Below are 21,788 nucleotides of genomic sequence, written 5' to 3'. Positions count from 1 at the left end.
CCTTTTATTTTTCACCTCACTTACCCCAGAGTGTAGAGCTGAGTGAGGTCCCAAATCACACATTATCCACCCGGTTCTGAACTCAAAATCTGCATGCTGTCCTCGACGCCCTCTTCCCCAAAGCCAGCACATCAGCAAGGCTTTTTGGTCCCAGGTCTAGAATAGACCTTTAAAAGAAAAACTGTAAAATTGTCATAGTAAAATACACATAAACTAGGGAGCGCCTGGGTGGCTCAGTGGTGAAGTGTCCAACCCGTGATCTCCGCTCATATCTTGATCTCAGGGTCATGAGTTCAAGCCCCACACTGGGCTCCGTCCTGGGGGTGGAAACTGCTTTAAAAAAATACACATAAAATTTCCTTTTTTAACCATTTTAAGTGTACAATTCAGTGGCATTAAGTACACTCACCACTATCAATTTCCAGAACTTTTTCATCACCCCAGACAGAAACTGTCGGAATAAGCCATCAATTTCCATCTCTACCCTCTTTCACTCTTTCCTCCTCAATTGTTAGCTCTCTGCACAATCTCTTCATATAGGAGCCAGCCAGAGTGCTCTTTTTACGACCTAACTCTGACCTTGGCCAACTCCCCTCTTACAGCCTTCTCCAGGTTCTTCCTCGAGCTCTGGATTTTCCTGCAGCCCCTGAGCCTCTGTCTCCTCTCCTCTCCTCCCTCTGTCCTGTGCCCCAGCTGGGCCTCCTTCCCCTCTGCTGGCTGAACTTGAGCTGTCAGGCTCTTTCCTGCCCCAGGGCCTTTGTATTTGCTGTTCCCTCTTCCCAGGATTCTTCCCAAGGCTGTTGGTTTCATGCCCTGTGGGTCTCAGTACAGCTCCCAAGTCCTCTGAGAGGCCTCTGCCCTGACCGCTTGTTCATGACACCAGCCCAGTGCTTGGAAAGGGGTACAGTGGCACCTCAGGGAACATGTGTTAAGTGAATGAATGTGAGAGATCACTTGTACTTCTTCACCGATGTTAATTATGACTTTAACCCGCTGTCACTTAGGTTTGCTCACGCCACTCATTGCTGTATTTCTTTGTAGCTACGAGGGGGAAAAAGTCCGTGGACTATATGAGGGAGAAGGCTTTGCAGTCTTTCAAGGAGGTTGCACCTACCACGTGAGTGACACATTTCGGGAGCGGGCAGGGAGGAAGGTTAGAATGTTCGGTGAGAGTTTTAGATTTGTATCTTCAGGAAAGTCCACTGATTCTTCAGAAGAAGTTGGAGGTATTTAATGCTGATTTTACTTCGATTACCTATTCTAAGGTAAAAACATGGCTCTGTACAATTGAAGTCCTCATTTTTTAAAAGATTATATTTACTAGGGTGCCTGAGTGTCTCCGTGGGTTAAGCCTCTGCCTTCAGCTCGGGTCATGGTCTCCGGGTCCTGGGATCGAGCCCCGCATTGGGCTCTCTGCTCAGCAGGAAGCCTGCTTCTCTCTCTCTGCCTCTCTGTCCACTTGTGATCTTTTTCTCTGTCAAATAAATAAATAAAATCTTTAAAAAAAAGATTGTATTTATTTATTTTTAAAGATTTTATTTATTTGTCAGAAAGAGGGAGAGAGACCCAGGACCCCAGGATCATGACCTGAGCTAAAGGCAGACACCTAAACAACTGAGCCACCCAGCCATCCCAAGATTTTATTTATTTGAAAGAGAAAGTACAAAGCAGGGGGAGTGGCAGGCAAAGGGAGAGGGAGAAGCAGGCTTCCCGCTGAGCACAGAGCCCGATGCAGGACTGGATCCCAGGACCCTGGGATCATGACCTGAGCCCAAGGCAGATGCTTAATGACTGAGCCACCCGGATGCCCCTGAAGTTGTCATTTTAGGTTGTTTTCTATTCCTGATATTTATTGTACAAACAACATTAAGGTGACTAAAGTAAATACGGAAGAGGAAAATCCCAGGACCGTCCTCCTTTCCCAGTAAGTATTTTGAGTATGCCCTGTGTCCCTTTTATTCCTTGAATGGAAGTATCCGCATTCACGTGGGCCTGTAGAGTTTGCAGATAAGATCTTGAATCTTTTTTCACTTATGAATACTTTGCCGTATTGCTGCATGGATTTCATAACTTAAATATTTTGTGGTAAAACGTACCTAAAATTTACCATTGTAACCATTTTTAAGTGTACAGTTCAGTAGCATTAATGGCATTCCCGTCATGGTAGAACCCTCCCCACCATCCATCTCTAGAACTTTTCATGTTCCCAAACTGAAACTCTGTCCCCATTTTCTCCTCTATAAATATAAAATATATTTATTTATACTGTATTTTATTTATTTATTTATACTATGTTTTATTTATATTATATATTACCTAATTATAGAATATATAAATATATATTTAATTATATAGCATAGAAATATATATTTTATATATATTGCATGGTGTTCTGATTTACTCTTCAATACTGTACTATAATTATTAGATACTTTTGAGGTATTTTCATTTTTTTGCCATCCCTCATAGTGATTATATTAATGATAATAATAGTCATCTTTCAGATTATCAAAGAAACACGTGCTTATAATAAGAACAGATGGTTGAGGTTGGGGTCCTAGAGCGTGAGTTTCTGTGCCCTGATTTTTTTTTTCCCCTGCACTGAACATATAACACGTCCTTATTCCTGGGTCATAAAAGCTCCTAAAAAGGCCATTATTATGGCTGAATGATATTCACCAAGACAACTGTCCCATCTGGCCTTTTCCATCTTGGGAATAAGCAGCTGCATTCGTCCTTATCAGAATCTTCTTTGAGCGCCGTGGTGCCAAAGGCAGCCCTGCCATGTGAACACTTTAACACGACACCCAGGTCTGGATCATGTGGCACCAACCCACCCCAGGCCACTGAGGACGTGGCATCAGCTCTCACTACCCGTAGAGGTGCTTGGCTTAGTCACCCGTAGCTCAAGCCTGGCCTGCTGGCCTTGCCCTCCCCGTTCATGTGGGGACAGACCCCCTCCATTTCTAGAGCATCTCCTTTAAACTGTGAGAGAGGCCAACCCAGCAGAATGACTCCGTAGCCCCAGGCCCCACGTCATGAGACCATGGGTTTGCCACGGATGTAGATCATAATCCCCTAAAGATAGACGAAACCAAACATTTCGTGAAACCTTTGCCCTTAACACATAGAGGCAGCGTGATCCTTTCTAGTCTAGCTTGTTAAAACGCTGGTTGTTGTGACTCTAATCGATTCCATAATCACAAACGAGCCAGCTGAGGGTTGGAAAACTACTGGTGGCCCCACGTTTTCCTCAGTCCCCACCAGCCTGTCGTGAGCCACGTGAACCCGGGGCTGATGATACAACGTGTCTTCTTGCTAGTGAGTTAGGGCCACAGTTTTCTGGACAAGTGTGGTCTGGGGGACCAACAGCATTACCTGGAGATTTTTTTCAAAACGCAGACTCTTGGGCCCCATCCCAGACCTACTGATGAATCAGAATTTCAGGGGTGGGCCCAGCATTTGTGTGTGCACAATCCCCAGGTGACTCTGAAGCATGGTAGAGTCTGAGAACCACGGAGTTAGGGTGCTGGGTGCTGTTTATATAAGGTGCGTCCTCCCCTCCACACACCCTGCCTCTAACCTGGTGATCCCAGGGGAGAACTGGACGTGTTCTTATCCTTCTTTCCTCTGATAGCATTTAGACATCCAGGTGTGCTGAGTTGTTAGTGACTAGTTCCTATATGTTAACAGACACTAAGTGTAAATGGACGATATTGACGGCTGTAGATCATACACATACATGAATATGTCCATATACACGGACACACCCACACGGATAAATCCCAGTACAGGGAAATGGACAGGCATGAAATTTACAAATGGAGTAGTTGCTAATATCCGCATAATGGTTTTTACTAGGCCTATCTAGTTTCAATAATTAAAAAAAAAAAAATCCTTACACTGTGATGTGCACAACCCAAAGTGTATGAATTCTTTTGAATGCCAGCATTTTTCACTGCTTAATTAGGAGAGGAAGGTACAGTCTGAATTTACAGCTCACGTTTAACCATTGCATAGGGCTGATGTGTGTACGTTTTGGGGCATTTGGACCAGCACTTCATGCAGATGAAAGGGGGGGGGGGAAGCCTCCATCCTAAGAACTGAAGCCACAGTGGCAGGCATTATGTAGACTCAAAGGCCTGGTCCTAAGGCTTTGTCGTTCTCTTTTGAAGGGTATGTTTTCAGAAGGGCTCATGCACGGACAAGGGACTTACGTTTGGGCCGATGGACTAAAATATGAGGTAAAGCACGTAATACGTTATGGTGTTAAACTATAATTGATGAAACTTAAAGGTCACCTTCCCACAATGAAACATGCTACTTTCATAAAAGTAACTCAGCACGTGAATTAAAAAAAAGTGCGCAGACCCAGAGACTATAGGTAAAAAGTGACTCATTCCCACATGGGCTCCTGGTGATCATTACCCATTTCATCTGTACGTTCTAGAAGTCTCTGTGTATTCTCTGTGTGTACTTGTTTTCGGCCTCTCTCCCACTCTTTACAAACACAAGTAGTCCATTACACATTCTCTTCTGTACCTTTATTTTGGTGGAGGTCAAACCGTATCCATCCAGCCAGCTCAAGCTGTTTTTACTGGCTGCTTTTATTCCTCTGTTGTGGATCTCCCTCAAGCCATCTTGCTGGTTTAAAGGAATGTGCATTTTTTAATGAATGGCTAGAAGGCTCTTATAAACGTTGCGACCGCAAGGCTGCTCGTGATGGCATTTGTAAGGGGTAAAATGAAAATATTTAAAGCACGTGCCCATGATGCACATAGTCAAGTAGCAGCCAAGTGAGGGAAACTGAGGCAGGTTTGGGCCAGCTGGGCAGCTCACTGGGGCTGCACAGTGAGAGGTGAGTCACAGAGGCACAGGGGAGCCTGAAGATATGGCAGTTTGGGGCTACCCTTCCCAGGGAAGCTCTCCCCCTTCAACACCCTGCCTTCCAGCCTGTGCACCTTGGTTTACTTCTGGCAGCTCGCAGGCGGGAATCCCTCCTGTAGCACAGACCCTTCCAGGCCAGCCTAGATCGGAGGGTTTATGGGAAGGATTTGAGCTGTCACAGAAGTACCTTCAGGGAGGTCAGCTGGCCTCGTGGGACCCAGCCAGTGTTCAGGCCAGGCCGCCTTGTCCCCTTCTCCCCGCGGGCTGCCTGCCTCCTCTAGCAAGTTCTTGTTCCAGTGAGAGAATCCGGTGGCTCAGGGCTGACGTCCTGGCCCCGAGCAGCACAGATTCTCCAGAAAGCACCCACGGGGCAGGCGGTTGGCTGATGTGTCTGCAGAATATTTTGATGAACCATAAGTGGGAAGAAGGGTTTCCATCAGTTGATCCCCAAGCTGGGCTTGTCACCCAAGTCCTCTGGAGAGGACACTGGAAGTCAGGGCAGTAAGCCTCCTTCAAGCTGGGTGCCAAGACGTGCACGTGCCCAAGGCCAGGATCAGAAACCACATTTACTTGTCCCCTGTTTGTGTCTTGGAGCCTTGTCTACACACAGCTTCTGGCTGTTTTAATCTGCTGGGGCTTCCACCCAGGGGAGGGGAGGTGAGAGAGGAGGGTATGTGTAGAGAAGGAAGGAGGTGGGTGGAAACTGGGGTGGGAGGAGATACACCACTGTTTCCATGGAAGAGAGACGGGAATAGTTCCCAGTCATCAAGGAGGCCTCTCAAGCCTCCCACAGGAGTAGGGGTCTCTCTCTGCTTTCTCTCTCTCTCACTCTCTGGGCTGGTTTGTCCTAGGGGGAGTTTGTGAAGAACATCCCCATGAACCATGGCGTGTACACGTGGCCAGATGGCAGCACCTACGAAGGAGAAGTGATACACGGCGTGAGGGAAGGATTTGGTATGTTCAAATGTGGCACACACCCTGTGTCCTACATCGGCCACTGGTGTCACGGCAAGAGACACGGGAAGGTGGGTGAGGCAGCCCCGTGACTCCCGTCTACTGATAGGATGAACAAACACGGAGGGTGGGAGGTGGGGGGCTGTTGTGAAAGTAGATTCACTCTCTGTTGATTGACAAGAAATTCACACCACATGAAATGGACCGTTTTAGCCTCAGCAGTTTGGTGGCATTTCGGGCACTCCCAGTGTTGGGCGACTTCCACCTCTGTCCTCGGCACTTCAAAATAAAACCCTGTGCCCACTCAGCAGACACTCCCCACCCCGACCCTCCAGTGGCCCCCTATCTGGGTTCTGTCTCTAAGGCTTTACTTATTCTGGATGTTTCTTCTGGATGTTTCCTAGGAATGGAGCCCTACAGTATGGGACCGTCTGTGTCTGGCTTCTTTTACTCATCCCATATTTCTGAGATTCATCCATGGTGTAGGTACTTAATTCCTTTCCGTGGCTGAATGGTAGCCCAGTGAGTGGATGGACCACATTTCGTGTATCCTCTCATCCACTGATGGTCACTTGGGCTCTCTCCGTCTTCGGGCTTCTGTGAATAGTGCTGCTAGGAACGCGTGTGGAAGGGTTTCCGTGAGTACTTGCTCTCCGTTCTCTGGCAAATGAACCTGGGAGTGGACCATGGCAACTGGATGTTGAACATTCTGAGGAACCTCCAGACTGTTCCCCAGAGCGGCTGTTCCAACCAACCCTCTCGCCAGCGACGCACGTTACATTCACTTCTGAGCGAGGCTGCTGTTCCTGGCATTGCTGTCTTGCTTCTGTGTGGGATGAAAAAGTACTGTAACCTTGTTTTTGGAATATGTAAGAGAAGGAACAGTCTACCCTTACAATCATCAGTCTGCTCTGTTCTAGACTGTTCTGTCCATTGTGTTCTCTTTTTCCCTTCCCTTCCCTTCCTTTCCCTTCCCTTACTTTCCTGTCTCGTCCCGTCCCGTCCCGTCCCGTCCCGTCCCGTCTCTTTTTTTTCTTTTCATGTTCTCTTTTCTTCTCCTCCCCTCCAGGTTGTGGGATTGAGCCCGGTGCTAGGCTCCCGCTGGGTGTGGAACCTGCTTGGGCTTCTCTCCCTTTCCCCTCCTGCACTCCCCCCTGCTCGAGCAAGTGCTCTCTCTCTCTCAAAAAAAGAGGGGGGCGAGGACAGACCTTCACTTGTTCAGAAGGTGCTACTACTCACTTTAGGTAACAACAGAACAGGATTGATCAGGGACTTACTTGACTTAGAGTTACGGAATAGGACAGACTCAACATGATGGATGTCGTCATTCCGTGCCTTAATGCGACACTTCATTATTAGGGAGGAATTGATCTGTGACGTCTCGTTCTCATGTTGGGGGCTGCCTGCCCATCTTCTTGATTCCAAGACAGAAACATACGACAGATTAGGATCTTGCCACAAGGATGACATTGACTTCTGTGTGGTTAAGACTCCCGGAATTCATTTATCTTTAAATCTTTAATAAACATTCATTTTATGAAGCTTGATTTTTTAAAAATGATATTATTTATTTTAGGGCTCTATTTATTACAATCAAGAGGGTACCTCCTGGTACGAGGGGGACTGGGTATACAACATCAGAAACGGCTGGGGGATCAGATGGTAGGTATCGCCCCTGCCACACGCGGGGTGTGGGTGAAAAGTGCATGTGTGGGCCCAAATAATTTTTCTTCCTTTTTTTTTTTTTTAGATTTTATTTATTTATTTGACAGAGCGAGATCACAAGTAGGCAGGGAGGCAGGTAGAGACGGGGAAGCAGGCTCCCCGCCGAGCAGAGAGCCCAGTGCGGGGCTCAATTCCAGGACCCTGAGATCATGACCTGAGCTGCAGGCAGAGGCTTAACCCACTGAGCCACCCAGGTGTCCCTCAAATAATTTTCACTTCGGCAACTTAAAGATCAGGTGCAGAGGGGTGCCTGGGTGGCACAATCGATTGAGTGTCCCACTCTCGATTTCGGCCTGGGTCATGGTCTTAGGGTACTGGGATGAGGTCTCATGTCAGGCTCCACACTGGGCGTGGGGCCTGCTTAAGATTCTCTCTCTCCCTCTGCTTCTCCCCTGCCACTCATGCATGCTCTCTCTCTCTCTCAAATAAATAAATAAGATCTTAAAAAAAAAAGATATAGAAATTCCAGGGAACATATTTTCTATACAAGTAGGGTGGAATATTTTTTTTTAAATTTATTTGACAGAGATCACAAGTAGAGAGAGAGAGAGAGAGGAGGAAGCAGGCTCCCCGCGGAGCAGAGAGCCTGATGTGGGACTCGATCCCAGGACCCCGAGATCATGACCCGAGCTGAAGGCAGAGGCTCAACCCACTGAGCCACCCAGGCAGTCCCTAGGGTTATTTAAACTCACCCTGATGTAATGTCCATGGTGATGAAAATATTCTATGGAAAATTTAGAGAAACATTAAGTGAGGTTTAATAACAGTTTCACTTTATCACAGGTAGAAACTGTCTTTGTTTTCTATTAATCATGGATATCTATCACTGTATGCTTTTGGAAGACTCTTGACACATTTGCTTGATTGTATTTTTTTTAATAAAGATTTTATTTATTTGACAGAGTGAGAGAGCACAAGCAGGGGGAGTGGCAGAGGGAGAAGGAGAAGCAGGCTCCCTGCTAAGCAAGGAGCCCGTAGTGGGACTCCATCCCAGGACCCTGAGATCATGACCTGAGCCGGAGGCAGATGCTTAACTGACTGAGCCACCCCAGTGCCCCCATTTGCTTGATTTTAGATTGAGCTGATAAGAGTCAAATATTTTAAGAATTGGCCTATTTGGGGGAGAAATGTTAACTAATCATAATACCATAGGGAGTTAGTTTTAAAAGATTTAAAATTCCTGCAGTTATCCACTTTCTCACGTTATTAAATGACCGATGATTTAATAAAGTGGTTTATCCTACCCTGAAGACAATGATTTCTACTGACCACACGCCTATCCCTTGAACTTAAGAAGATCTTACAGGCACAAGGGTTGGATTTCCTCAAAGGTGTCGAAAGAAGACGCTTAAAAGGAAGTCTTTTTTTTTTTTTTTTTAAGATTTTTCATTCATTTATTTGGCAGAGATCGCAAGTAGGCAGAGAGGCAGGCAGAGAGAGATGGAGGAAGCAGGCTCCCCGCTGAGCAGAGAGCCCAATGCGGGGCTTGATCCCAGGACCCTGAGATCATGACCTGAGCTGAAGGCAGAGGCTTCACCCACTGAGCCACCCGGTGCCCCAAAAGAAAGTCTTCTTAAAGAGAAGTATGGTATTAAAAAATAACTGATTATTTTCAATTTTTTTTTTGTCCCAGTTACAAATCCGGAAACATATATGAAGGTCAGTGGGAAAACAACATGCGCCACGGGGAAGGCAGGATGAGGTGGCTGACGGCGAACGAGGAGTACACGGGTCAGTGGGAGAAGGGCATCCAGGTACAGCGCCCACTCGTGTGAACCCAACACACCCAGGAGGGGACCCTGCTGCTCCTTAGCACGTGGGTCTCTCCGTATATCATCCGATAACCTAAACCTAAGCTCTGCTAACTCTAGAACCCCAAAGTATGATTTACTGGTCCAAACCATCCTTTAAGTGTACTGTGTCATCATGTAGGTTTCTCTAAAGGTCTTACACGCAGGCGAGGTCCTGGCACGGACAAGTCTGTAATTCTCACTGCTGCTGTGCGGACCAAGACTGTTCTCTACATCTTCGAAGCTGTGTATTTCTTGCACAGAAAAAAAAGGCTTTATATGGTTAAGTGTATGTGGTTCACATAACTAGGATTTTCTCATAATATCTGCATAATCTAATAATATCTCCTTCATCTCTGTCACCTATTTCCCCCTCCCTCCAACCACCTTCCCTCTGGTGACCCGAAATTTGTTCTCCGTAGTTAAGAATCTGTTTCTTGCTTTGAAACTCTCTCTCTTTCCCTCTCATTTTCCCCCCTTTGCTTGTTTCTTCAGTTCTACATAGAAGTGAAATCATGGTATTTGTCGTCGTCTGTCTGACTTATTTTAGTTAGCATTTTGCTCTCTAGCTCTATCCGTGTCATTGCAAATGGCAAGATTTCATTCATTTTTTTTTAAAGATTTTATTTATTTATTTGACAAACAGGGATCACAAGCAGGCAGAGAGGCAGGCAGAGAGAGAGAAGGGAAAGCAGGCTCCCCGCTGAGCAGAGAGCCCGATGCGGGACTCGATCCCAAGACCCTGAGATCATGACCTGAGCTGAAGGCAGAAGCTTAATCCATTGAGCCGCCAAGGTGCCCCTAGAAGCTTTTTATTTTGATGAAGTCCAATACTTTATTTTTGCTTTTGTTTCCTTCGCTTCAGGAGACCTGTCCTCTAAGAAGTTATTATGGCTGATGTCAAAGAGGTTACTGCCCGTGTTCTCTTACAGGATTTTTATGGTTTCAGATCTCATACTTAGGTCTTAAATCCATTTCGAATTTATTTTTGTGTTGGTATAAGAAAGTGATCCAATTTCATTCTTTTGCCTGTGGCTGTCCCATTTTCCCAACACCATTTGTCGAAGAGGCTTTCCCCATTGGATGTTCTTTCCTGCTTTGAAGATTAGTTGACTGTATAGTTGTGGGTTTGTATCTGGATTTTCTATTCTGTTCCATTCATCGTGTTTCTTTTTGTGTTGGTACCCTACTGTGTTGATCACTGCAGCTTTGTATTAGAACTTCAAGTCCAGAATTGTGATGCCTCCAGCTTTGCTTTGTCTGTTCAAGATTGCTCTTTGGGGTCCTTTGTGGTTCCATACAAGTTTTAGGCTTGTTTGTTATAGCTGTGTGAAAAATGTGGTTGGTATTTTGTGGGTTTTTTGTTTGTTTGTTTGTTTGTTTAAAGATGTTATTTATTTATTTGACAGATCACAAGTAGGCAGAGAGGCAGGCAGAGAGAGAGGAGGAAGCAGGCTCCCTGCTGAGCAGAGAGCCCGATGCGGGGCTCGATCCCAGGACCCTGGGATCATGACCTGAGCCAAAGGCAGAGGCTTTAACCCACTGAGCCACCCAGGCGCCCCTGTGGTTGGTATTTTGATAGCGGTTATGTTAAACCTATAGACTGCTTTGGACAGTATAGACATTTTAACAATGTTCTTCCAATCCAGGAGCATGGGAAGTCTTTCCTTTTGTGTCCTCTTCAGTTTCTTTCATCCACATTCTGTAGTTTTCAGAGTACAGGTCTTCCACCTCTTTGGTTGGGCTGATTCCCAGGGATCTTATTATTTTTGTTCCAGTTTTAAATGTGTTTTCTGAATTTCTGCTGCTTCATTATTGGTGCGTAGAAATGCAGCATGTTCCTGTAGATTGATTTTGTGTCCTGCAGCTTTAATGAATTCATGTATCAGTCCTAGCAGTTTTTTGGTGGAGTCTTTTGGGTTTTCTATATACAGTATCATGTCATCTGCAAATAGTGAATGTTTTACCTTTTCCTTACTGATTTGGATGCCTTTTATAAATTCTTTTTGTTGTCTGGTCGCTGTGGCTAGCATTTCTAATACCATGTTGAATGACAGTGTTGAGAGTGGACATCCCTGGCTTATTCCTCACCATAGAGAAGAAACTCTGTTTTTCCCCATTAAGGATGATATTAACTGTGGGTTTTTCATATGTGGCCTTTATTATGTTGAGTTATGTTCCCTTTAAAGCTACTTTGTCAAAGTGCTTATCATGAATGGATGTTGTACTTTGTCAAATGCTTTTCCTACATCTATTGAAATGATCATGTGGTTCTCATCCTTTCTCCTATTGATGTGGTGGATCGCACCGATTGATTTGCAAATATCGATCCACCCTTACAACCCAGAAATGATCCCACTTGATTGTGGTGAATGACGTTTTTCATGTTAGTTTGTTTTTGTTACGTTGTTTCAGGAGAGAGAGCATGGTGTGTGAGTGGGGCACGGGGTGTTGGCAGAGGGAGAGAAAGAATCCTAAGCAGGCTCCACACTCAGTGTAGAGCCTTGATCTCATGACCCCAAGATCATGACCTGAGCCAAAATCAGGAGTCGGACGCTTAGCCAACTGAGCCACGCAGGCGCCCCTATCTGTATGTTCTTGAATAAGTTTTGGAAGTTTGTATTGTTGAAGAAACTTGTCCATTGCATAGAAATTTATTGGCACAAGGTTGTTCATAGTAGTCTCTCCTGGGGACGCCTGGGTGGCTCGGTAAGTCATACATTTGTCTTCAGCTTGGGTCATGATCCCAGAGTCCTGGGATCAAGTCTTGTGTGGGGCTCCCTGCTCAGTGGGGAGCCTGCTTCTCCCTCTGCCTGCCACTTCCTCTGCTTGTGCTCTCTCTCTCTGACAAATAAATGAAATAAATAAATGAATAAAATCTTTTAAAAAATTTTTTATAAACCTATAATGTATTATTAGTCCCAGGGGTACAGGTCTGTGAATCACCAGGTTTACACACTTCACAGCATTCACCATAGCACATACCCTCCCCAATGTCCATAACCCCACCACCCTCTTCCGACCCCCCTCCCCCCAGCAACCCTCAGTTTGTTTTGTGAGATTATGAGTCTCTTATGGTTTGTCTCCCTCCCAATCCCATCTTGTTTCATTTATTCTTTTCCTACCCCCCAAACTCCACACGTTGCATCTCCACTTCCTCATATCAGGGAGATCATATGATAGTTGTCTTTCTCCGATTGACTTATTTCGCTAAGCATGATACCCTCTAGTTCCATCCACGTCGTTGCAAATGGCAAGCTTTCATTTCTTTTGATGGCTGCATAGTATTCCATTGTATATATATACCACATCTTCTTTATCCATTCATCTGTTGATGGACATCTACGTTCTTTCTATAGTTTGTCTATTGTGGACATTGCTGCTATAAACATTTGGGTGCACGTGCCCCTTCAGATCACTACATTTGTATCTTTAAGGTAAATACCCTGTAGTGCAATTGCTGGGTCATAGGGTAGCTCTATTTTCAACTTTTTGAAGAACCTCCATGCTGTTTTCCAGAGTGGTTGCACCAGCTTGCATTCCCACCAACAGTGTAGGAAGGTTCCCCTTTCTCTCCATCCTTGCCAGCATCTGTCATTTCCTAACTTGTTAATTTTAGCCCTTCTGACTGGTGTTGGGTGGTATCTCATTGTGGTTTTGATTTGTTTTTCTCTGGTGCCAAGTGATGTGGAGCATTTTTTCATGTGTCTGTTGGCCATTTGGATGTCTTCTTTGCAGAAATGTCTGTTCATGTCCTCTGCCCTAAATGAATAAAATCTTTTAAAAAAAGAACTTGTTTTAAAAAAAAGTATCTTGTGATTCTTTTAATATATATTATGTGGGATCTATAGTGATGTTCCCTCTTTCTCCCAGTACCAGTGATTTGTGTTTTCTCTTTTGTCTTCAGTCTTGCTACAGGTGTGTCCATGTCATGAAAATTCTTTAAGAGCCAGTCTTGGTGTTATTTATTTTCTCTTGAGGTTTTTCAGTTTTTAATTTGATACCCACTCTTTGCTATTACCTTCTTTCTTCATGCTTTGGGTTTAATATGCTCTTCTTTCCCTTGCGTTGTAGGATGGAAGCTTTATTGATTTGAGACATTTCTTCTTTTCTAATATAAGCATTTAATACTAAAATTTTTCCTCTTAATGTTGCTTTCTCTGCATCCTTCTAATTCTGATATGTTTTAATTTTTGTTCAATTCAAAATATTTTCTGATGTCCCTGTGACTTCCTCTTTAACCTGTAAATTATTTAGATATATGTTGTTTAATTTCTAAATAGTTGGAGATTTTTCCAGCCATCTTTCTGTTGTTGATTTTTTATTTAATTCCACTGTGGTTAGAGAACATACTTTGTATGACTACGTTTCTTTTAAATATGTTGTGGTTTATTTTGTGGCCCAGAGTATGGTCTGTCTTGGTGAATGTTATGTTTTTTCTGCTTTTGTTGAATGGAGCGTTCTGTGGATACCAATTAGATCAAGTAGGTTGATAGTGTTGCTCAAGTCTTCGATATCACATTCCTCATTTTCTGTTTATTTTTTTCTACCCGTTTCTGAGAAAAGAGTGGTGAAGTGTCAAAGTGTAATTGTAGATTCATCTATTTCTTTCAAATCTATCAATTTTTGCTTTATAGATTTTTAAGTTCTATTAAGTGTGTACATGTTTAAGATTGTTTCATCTTCTTGGTGGATTGACCCTTTTTTATTTTTATTTTTAAAAAATTCTTAATTTATATATTTTACAGAGGGAAACAGCAAGAGAAGGAACACAAGCAGGGGGAGTGGGAGAGGGAGAAGCAGCCTTCCCTCCAAGCAGGGAGCCTGATGCGGGGCTCGATCCCAGGACCCTGGGATCATGACCTGAGCTGAAGGCAAATGCTTAACCAACTGAGCCACCCACGTGCCCCTAAATAAATAAATCTTAAAAAAAAATACAGTACAAGCCACATATATAATTTATCATCTTGTTTTGTCCCTCTTTAGCTCTGATAGTTTCTGTTCCTCTTAAGTCATTTTCTGACACAATATAACCATTCCATCTTTTTTTTTTTAAGATTTTATTTACTTATTTGACAGAGAGAGAGAGCAGAAGTAGGCAGAGAGGCAGGCAGAGAGAGAGGGGGAAGCAGGCTCCCCGCTGAGCAGAGAGCCCAACTCGGGGCTCGATCCCAGGATACTGAGATCATGACCCAAGCCGAAGGCAGAGGCTCAACCCACTGAGCCAACCAGGTGCCCCATAACCATTCCATCTTTTTAAAAAAAAAATTTTAATTGTGATAAAATACAGATAACAAAAAAATTTACCATCTTAATCACATGTAAGTGTCTAATTCAGGGGCATTAAGTACATTCCACTGTTGTGTGGCTGTCTCCACCATCTGTCTCCAGAACTCTTTCTTCTTTCCAAATGGAGATTCTGTCCCCATCAAACACTCACTCCCCATCTCTCTTCCCCCTTCCCCCACCCCTAGCACCCACCATCTACTTTCTGTCCCTATGAATCTGACTCATCTTGGTATCTCATATAAGTGGAATTATATAGTATCTGTCCTTTTGCAACTGTTTTTTTCACTTAGCATAATGTCTTCAAGGTTCATCCATCTTTTTTTTTTTTAAGATTTTTTATTTGTTCATTTGACAGAGAGAGATCACAAGTAGACAGAGAGGCAGGCAGAGAGAGAGAGAGGGAAGCAGGCTCCCTGCTGAGCAGAGAGCCCGATGCGGGACTCGATCCCAGGACCCTGAGATCATGACCTGAGCTGAAGGCAGCGGCTTAACCCACTGAGCCACCCAGGCACCCCTCATCCATCTTATAGTATGTAATTTCCTTCCTTCTTAAGGCTGAATAATACTCCATTGTATGTTTATACCATCCATTTGTTTATTCATTCATCCATCAATGGACACCTGGGTTGCTTCCACCTTCTGGTTATTGCAAATAATGCTGCCATGAACGTGAGTGCCCAAATATTTGTTTGAGTCCCTGTTTTCAATTCTTTTTAGCATATACCCAGAAGTTCTAGGAAGATCTATACAAAATCATCCCATTGTTGAAAAAATTGTGTATTTATATGTGTTATATGTACATATAATATGTTGATTTGGTACGTATAATTGAACATGCCTGGGGAAAATATGGATGAATATTCAGACTCTTAAATTGTCGTTACCTCTACAAAGTGGGATTGAAGAGGGCATTTGAAAAAAAATAAATTTGTATGTTAAAAATAAATAAAATTTAAGGTAATAGTTTATCAGTATCAGGCTAGGCACTTTTTATACACAGTCTTCAATCTTTACATCCAACCTGCAGGATAGATGTTATTTTCATTTTGTAGATGAAACCCAGAGGGCTTTAAATGATTTACCTTGGATCAAAATGTTGGTTTGTAAGTAGATGGCACAGAGGCTGAACCTAAGTCTGTATGACTCTAAAATCTGTGTTCTTTGTCCTTTCCAATGTGTCATTGTATTTGATCTATTGACTGGGTTTTATTCTAATTTTAGAAGATTTTATTTATTTATTTATTTATTTTTGAGACAGAGAGAGGGAGGGAGAAAACACAAGCAGGAGGAGGGAGAGGGACAAGCAGACTCCATGTGGAACACAAAGGCTGACACAGGGCTCCGTCTCAGGACCCCGCGATCACGACCTGAGCCAAAATCAAGAGTCAGAGGCTTGACACACTGAGCCACCCAGGTGCCCCTACTGACCAAATTTTAAATGGATTCAGGTAAAAAGAGGAAATATTTTGAGCATTTCTCATGGCAATTTCCTTTCTTTTCAGAATGGCTTTGGAACGTACTCCTGGTTTCTGAAGAGAATCCCCAACTCCCAATACCCTTTGAGAAATGAATACGTAGGAGAGTTTGTAGATGGATATCGTCATGGGCGTGGAAAGTTTTACTATGCCAGTGGAGCTGTTTATGAGGGAGAATGGGTCTCCAACAAAAAACATGGCATGGTGAGTGCAGATGTGTGAAGAACACATTTTATAGATTTTATAAAGCAACTGAAATGCCATTAAAAGGCATGTCATTCTCTGTCTGGTAAAGTGCATAATCCATTTTTGCATGAGATAACTTAGTGTTTTGTTAAGTTGATTACATGAATTTTAAAATAATTTCTGGGGCGCCTGGGTGGCTCAGTGGGTTAAAGCCTCTTCCTTCGGCTCGGGTCCTGATCCCAGGGTCCTGGGATCAAGCCCCAAGTTGGCCTGTCTGCTCAGCAGGGAGCCTGCTTCCGCCTCCCTCTGCCTGCTTCTCTGCCTCCTTGTGATCTCTGTCAAATAAATAAAGTCTTAAAAAATAAAATAAAATACTTTCCAACATATCATCCGTGTCCTGTATATTTAGAAGTTATTTACTTAGTTTATGTTATGTACATACATGCCTGTGTTAGGTGGTTTTGGTCACAAGGAATGGAAAAATCTAGCTTAATCAGACAAAACTGTTAAAGAATAAGTGGGTTTGATTCAGCAACTCCGTGATGTCAGGAGTTTTCTTCCATCTACCCAGGATGTCTCTTACCATGATGTCAGCTTCACCCCTCTGCTGCTCCTCCCTCATGACCACAAAATGGATGCTGTAGTTCCAGGCTTCACATCCACATACCACACTTAGTAGGAGGAGAGAAGAAACTCTTTCCTGAGAAGCTTTCCACAAATATCTTTAATTTGGCCGAGCTGACTTGGATCATCTCCTTAACCTTTCCATCAGACTGACTCTTGGCTTGTGTTGGACAAATTCCAAGAGAGCCCCTATTTGGTGATGGGCACTCTGCTGGTCACTGGTATAGTTTAACAAGGCACCTTCTGTTATCTGGGAGTAGCTGGGGAGAGGCTGTGGAGCAGATAAAGGAGGAGGAAGAAGAGAGAGGATTTAACACAGTGGCTGGAGACTCTAGGAGCCTAAGTGCTAAGTGCATGTCTTAAAAACAAACAAAAACCTCCAAACCCTTGAAAATGGTACAGATGTAGATTATCAGTGGATTTCCTGAACTGTGCATCTTTCTGTCTGCAGGGCCGATTAACTTTCAAGAATGGGCGTGTGTATAATGGCTTGTTTTCCAATGACCATATAGTGGAGCTTCCAAATCTTGAAGTTGAGTTCTTAAGTCACCTGGACCTGTCTTCAGACCTGTCCTTCAAAAGCTGGCACCCTGCTTCCTCCCTCAGTGCTGGTAAGGGGGTGGGCTCCTGGCAGGTGTATGCAAATTAACTTCTGTTATCAGTGGAATCTACTCATCAAAATACAAAGACTACTTCAGGAAACAGAATTTTCCTGGGGTGGGGGTGGGGGGGTGGAGGGGATTACTTTCTTAGGAGGTTTTTTGAATACTCTTATTTCCCACTTGGGTGGAAAATCATTTCCACATAACACTGAAAAAAAATTTTTTTTTCTTCCAAAAGCATTTTCTTTTCTTTTCTCCAAAGCACTTTAATTTACTAGTTGAAATGGTCACATTGATGACTTTTAACATTGCTTTTCACCACCATCCCTTCTGTTTGCCTTTATTTGCTAGAGATTATCAGAAAACTTGACGGCAGTGAAAGCAATTCTGTATTAGGGTCAAGCATTGAGCTAAATCTCAGTTTGTTGCTGAGTATGTATCCTGAGAAAGATCAAGCAGAGGAAAAGAAGCAGGTATAAACCTTTTTCATATTGTTATATGTTTGTATTTTAGGCTTGAATATTAACAGAGTCTCCCCAGGCTTGGGAAAATACAGCCAAGGGGGGCTGTCCTGTGTTGAATGTCTTCTATGAGCCCCATAGATGCTTTGCGTGCCATTTCATTTAATTTGCAAGGAAACCCTAGGGAACATGCTTTGTGAGAAAACAGAAGCCCAGATAGAGAGACTTGGTGAATTAATTACATGCAAGTTACCCTCACCCCCAGCTTGGTCTCAGGGCCAAGGCTGTGGCCACCCCAACCATAGGACCTTAATTCTGGTGTGCATTATTATGGGCTGCTGGGATTCCAAAGAACTTCAAATTCCTAGAAATCAGTACAAGTCTAGAAAACCTTAGAGACAGAGAAAATTATGCGTACCTGACTTCATCTGATTAACAAGTGGAAAATCACATCCACGAAATTACACGTTAGTATCGTGATCCCTGCTTTGACTGGGGCTTGGTAGGATTTTTCCGTGAAAGCATTGTTGATGGCGTGGCTTGCAACAGGAGAGCCGTGGGTACCTCGAAAGTGCAAGACAGGCGCCCCTTTGCTCTTCCTCTATCCTGTCTCCTCTGGCCCCAGTTCCTGTGGGTCTCAAAAGGGATGACTCTCCACCCCCCCATTCTCTCTTCTTCTTCTGGCCAACAATGTAATTCAGGCTCCTGAGGTGGCTCACTTGATCTGCTGCCAGATTCTTGTTAAAAATAAAATGAAACAAAACAAAACCTATTATGACTTTCTCTAGTTAAGAGAATAATGCACAATGCTTGTAGGAAATTTAGAAAATGCACATAAGAAAAAGTAGAAGAGAATCTCCACCCAGACAAAATCTGGTGACCATCTTTCCGGTTTTGTTTTGGGCAAATGTAATTAGAATTGGAGCATTCTGCTCATAAAATCTCTGTTTTTGTGTATTTAATCATAGCTGTTCAGTGCCATTAGGTACTTTCCTACAATATAATTTTTAGGAATAAATAAGCATGCATGGACTCACTCAAAAAGAAGGGATATTCTTAGTTTTCTTCCTCCTTCCCTCCCTCCCTGTTTACTTATGTATCATTCACTTTCCACTTTGCAGTTCTTTTCATGTCAAAACAGGTAGGTCTTCAAAAAAAAAACTATGAATTTAAAAATATATCTTGACTGTTTTATAATTACAAACATAGCACATGCTCTTTATTTATTTTTAAAGATTGTATTTATTTATTTGAGAGAGAGAGAGAGAGCATGAGATGGGAGAAGGTCAGAGGGAGAAGCAGACTCCCCATGGATCTGGGGAGCCTGATGTGGGACTCGATCCTGGAACTCCAGGATCATGACCTGAGCCAAAGGAGGTCGCTTAACCTGCTGAGCCACCCAGGCGCTCAGCGCATGCTCTTTAAAGAAAATTCAAGCATTGTAGAACTAGGATCTCGAAAGTCAAAAAAAGTCCTGTAACTTGACACTTTGGAAACACCTCTAAACGTGTTCCATGACTACCTGGTATTTCATAATATGGACAATATTACAATCTAGGTTGAGAAACTTCAATTTTTTTCTAACCTTTCGTGAGGACTTCAGACTCTAAGAAGAGCTTTTGGAGCCCGGGTTTGTCCCTGTCACAGGCTTCTCCGCACATGAGCATCTCCCATGGCCACAGAACAGGGCCCAAAGCCAAGCCTCGGGCCTTGCTGTCACCCTGAAACGAAGTCGTAGACTTTACTTGAATTTCACTTTTCCTCACAATGTCCCTTTTTGTGTCCCAAGATCCTACCTGGGACCCCACATTGCCTGTGGCAATCACATCTCTAACTTCCTCTGTCTGCGACAGAACCTCCACCTTCCATGGTCCTTCATGATCTCCAGGCTTTGGAAGGCTCTGGAAAGCTCTATTGGCCGTCTAGCTCCATCCTGTTCCATGCTGATGGTAGCTGTGTATGGTAGCTGTGTAGGTAGCTCCGAGGAGGGACAGCAACCTGTCTTGCCAACCTGCCCCTAGCAGTCCCCCTCTCCTTCCCATGCTCTCTCCTAGGATACTGGCCAGCACTTGAGCAGAAAGCCCTTTGCTCTTGGCATGTTTCCAAACGCCTTTATTTTGCTAAATCCTCCCAACAGCCTATGGGCAGAACTGTGATTGTCCCACTTTGCCCAGGAGGGAGATGGGGTGGAGCACAGGAACAGCCTTTATCCAGGGCAGGCTGCCCTCCTGGCATTCCTGGACACCTCAACCTCTCTGCCCTCCCCCCACCCCGTCCCAGCCCCCACTGGGAGGCCTGCTGACTGTGAAGTGATTTGTTCTGTGCTCCGAGGTGGAGTTCAAGTACAGTGTCCTCCAGAGAACTTCCTCCTTGGAACCCACCTATCCTTCCTCCACGGCTCTGTTCCATCAGTGGTATTTCCTTATGGTATCTTTACCAGGTTTAAAGCTTCATGAAGAAAATCCTGCATTCTACTCTAGAACAAGCCTTTAGATAAGGCAAATTTTACATGTTTATCCAACCAAATTGAATTTTAGAAGGTAGGAGTTAATGCTGGGAGGGACAGATGCCTGACGCAACTGTCCAGGGGGGACTTCTCCATCTCCTTGGGGACCCCAGACAGCGTAGGTCACATTTCCTGAATAATTCATTTGGGAGGGTGAGACACAGGGTAAGTGGTTTTGGAGAACAGGACACCGCATAGGCTGCAGGGTTGCACGTATGGGAAGGTCAAGGTAGCATCAGGGCAGTGAGGTTGGGGAGAATTATAGAAGGTGACTGGGGACGGAGAGGGAGGTTAGTTACGAGCGTGAGTATTGTCTGTTTCAGACTTTCAGCAGGAATTCTGATGTTAGTTGTATGTTTTTAAAATCAACCAAGCCCGGGCGTGTCAGTCAGTTGTGTCTGACTCTTGATCTCAGCTCTGGTCTTGATCTCACGGTTGTGAGTTCGAGCCCCACATTGGGCTCCACACTGGGCGTGGAGTCTATTAAACAAACAAACAACCAAGGCTGGTTGAACCAGCCTTGAAGTCCCAGGATAAGCCCCACTTGGTGTGGGCATAGAATTTTAGATATTGCTAGATTTCATATACTTCTATTTTGCTGAGGATTTTTATGCCTATCTTCATGAAAGATACTGATCTCTAGACAAGAGAATTTTATTGCTGCCCATTCAAATAGGATGCTATCACATAGCAGTATGAAAGCAATTTCATTGTACTGATAACAGCACTTTTTTTTTTTTTTTGTGGTAACAGCAAATTTTTCAGTGTTAATCAGAAACTGCATTTTATTGACCTGGGGTTGAGTGGGGGAGAATATGACATTTGTTGAGTTCATACAGCGATAAGAGGTAAATGTTATTATGTCACATGTGTTATCTCATTAAATTTACAAAACAGGTATTGTTTCTTTTACTTTTGTTCTTATTAGGCAAGACTAAGACGTGTGGTTTTCTCTTTGTAGGTAGAATATGCTGTCTTAAGAAATATTACAGAATTGAGAAGAATTTATAGCTTTTACAGCAGCCTAGGGTGTGATCGCTCTCTGGATAACACTTTTCTGATGACAAAGCTTCACTTCTGGAGGTTTCTAAAAGACTGCAAATTTCATCACCATAAGATAACTCTTGCTGATATGGACAGGGTACTAAGTAGTGAGTATTCTAGGTCCTTTGTGTCTTTTTGGTTATTATTTTTTAAAGATTTATTTATTTGAGAGAGAGAGAGAGAGAGAGCAAGAGAGTGTGCATGAGCAGGGGGGAGGAGCAGAAGGAATGGGAGAAGCAGACCCT

At 43.8% G+C, this 21,788-nt stretch overlaps 1 protein-coding gene across 3 annotated transcripts in view; it reads left to right on the top strand.

The window, feature by feature from the left end:
- LOC125090607 (radial spoke head 10 homolog B-like) overlaps positions 1–21,788 on the top strand; it is a 54,944-nt gene that overhangs the window by 7,212 nt on the left and 25,944 nt on the right. For all 3 annotated transcript variants that reach the window (XM_047713425.1, XM_047713426.1, XM_047713427.1), the window contains exons 3-11: positions 1,042–1,117; positions 4,176–4,244; positions 5,739–5,912; positions 7,418–7,503; positions 9,200–9,320; positions 16,148–16,324; positions 17,382–17,541; positions 17,884–18,005; positions 21,461–21,650. In XM_047713425.1, the coding sequence (XP_047569381.1) occupies positions 1,042–1,117; positions 4,176–4,244; positions 5,739–5,912; positions 7,418–7,503; positions 9,200–9,320; positions 16,148–16,324; positions 17,382–17,541; positions 17,884–18,005; positions 21,461–21,650 (1,175 nt within the window). The remainder of the gene's footprint in view (positions 1–1,041; positions 1,118–4,175; positions 4,245–5,738; positions 5,913–7,417; positions 7,504–9,199; positions 9,321–16,147; positions 16,325–17,381; positions 17,542–17,883; positions 18,006–21,460; positions 21,651–21,788) is intronic.

Source organism: Lutra lutra, chromosome 18, assembly GCF_902655055.1.
Source record: "Lutra lutra chromosome 18, mLutLut1.2, whole genome shotgun sequence".
Classification (NCBI taxonomy): domain Eukaryota; kingdom Metazoa; phylum Chordata; class Mammalia; order Carnivora; family Mustelidae; genus Lutra; species Lutra lutra.
The sequence above is the reverse complement of the archived record's forward strand: the minus strand, read 5'-3'. Positions and strand labels throughout refer to the sequence as shown.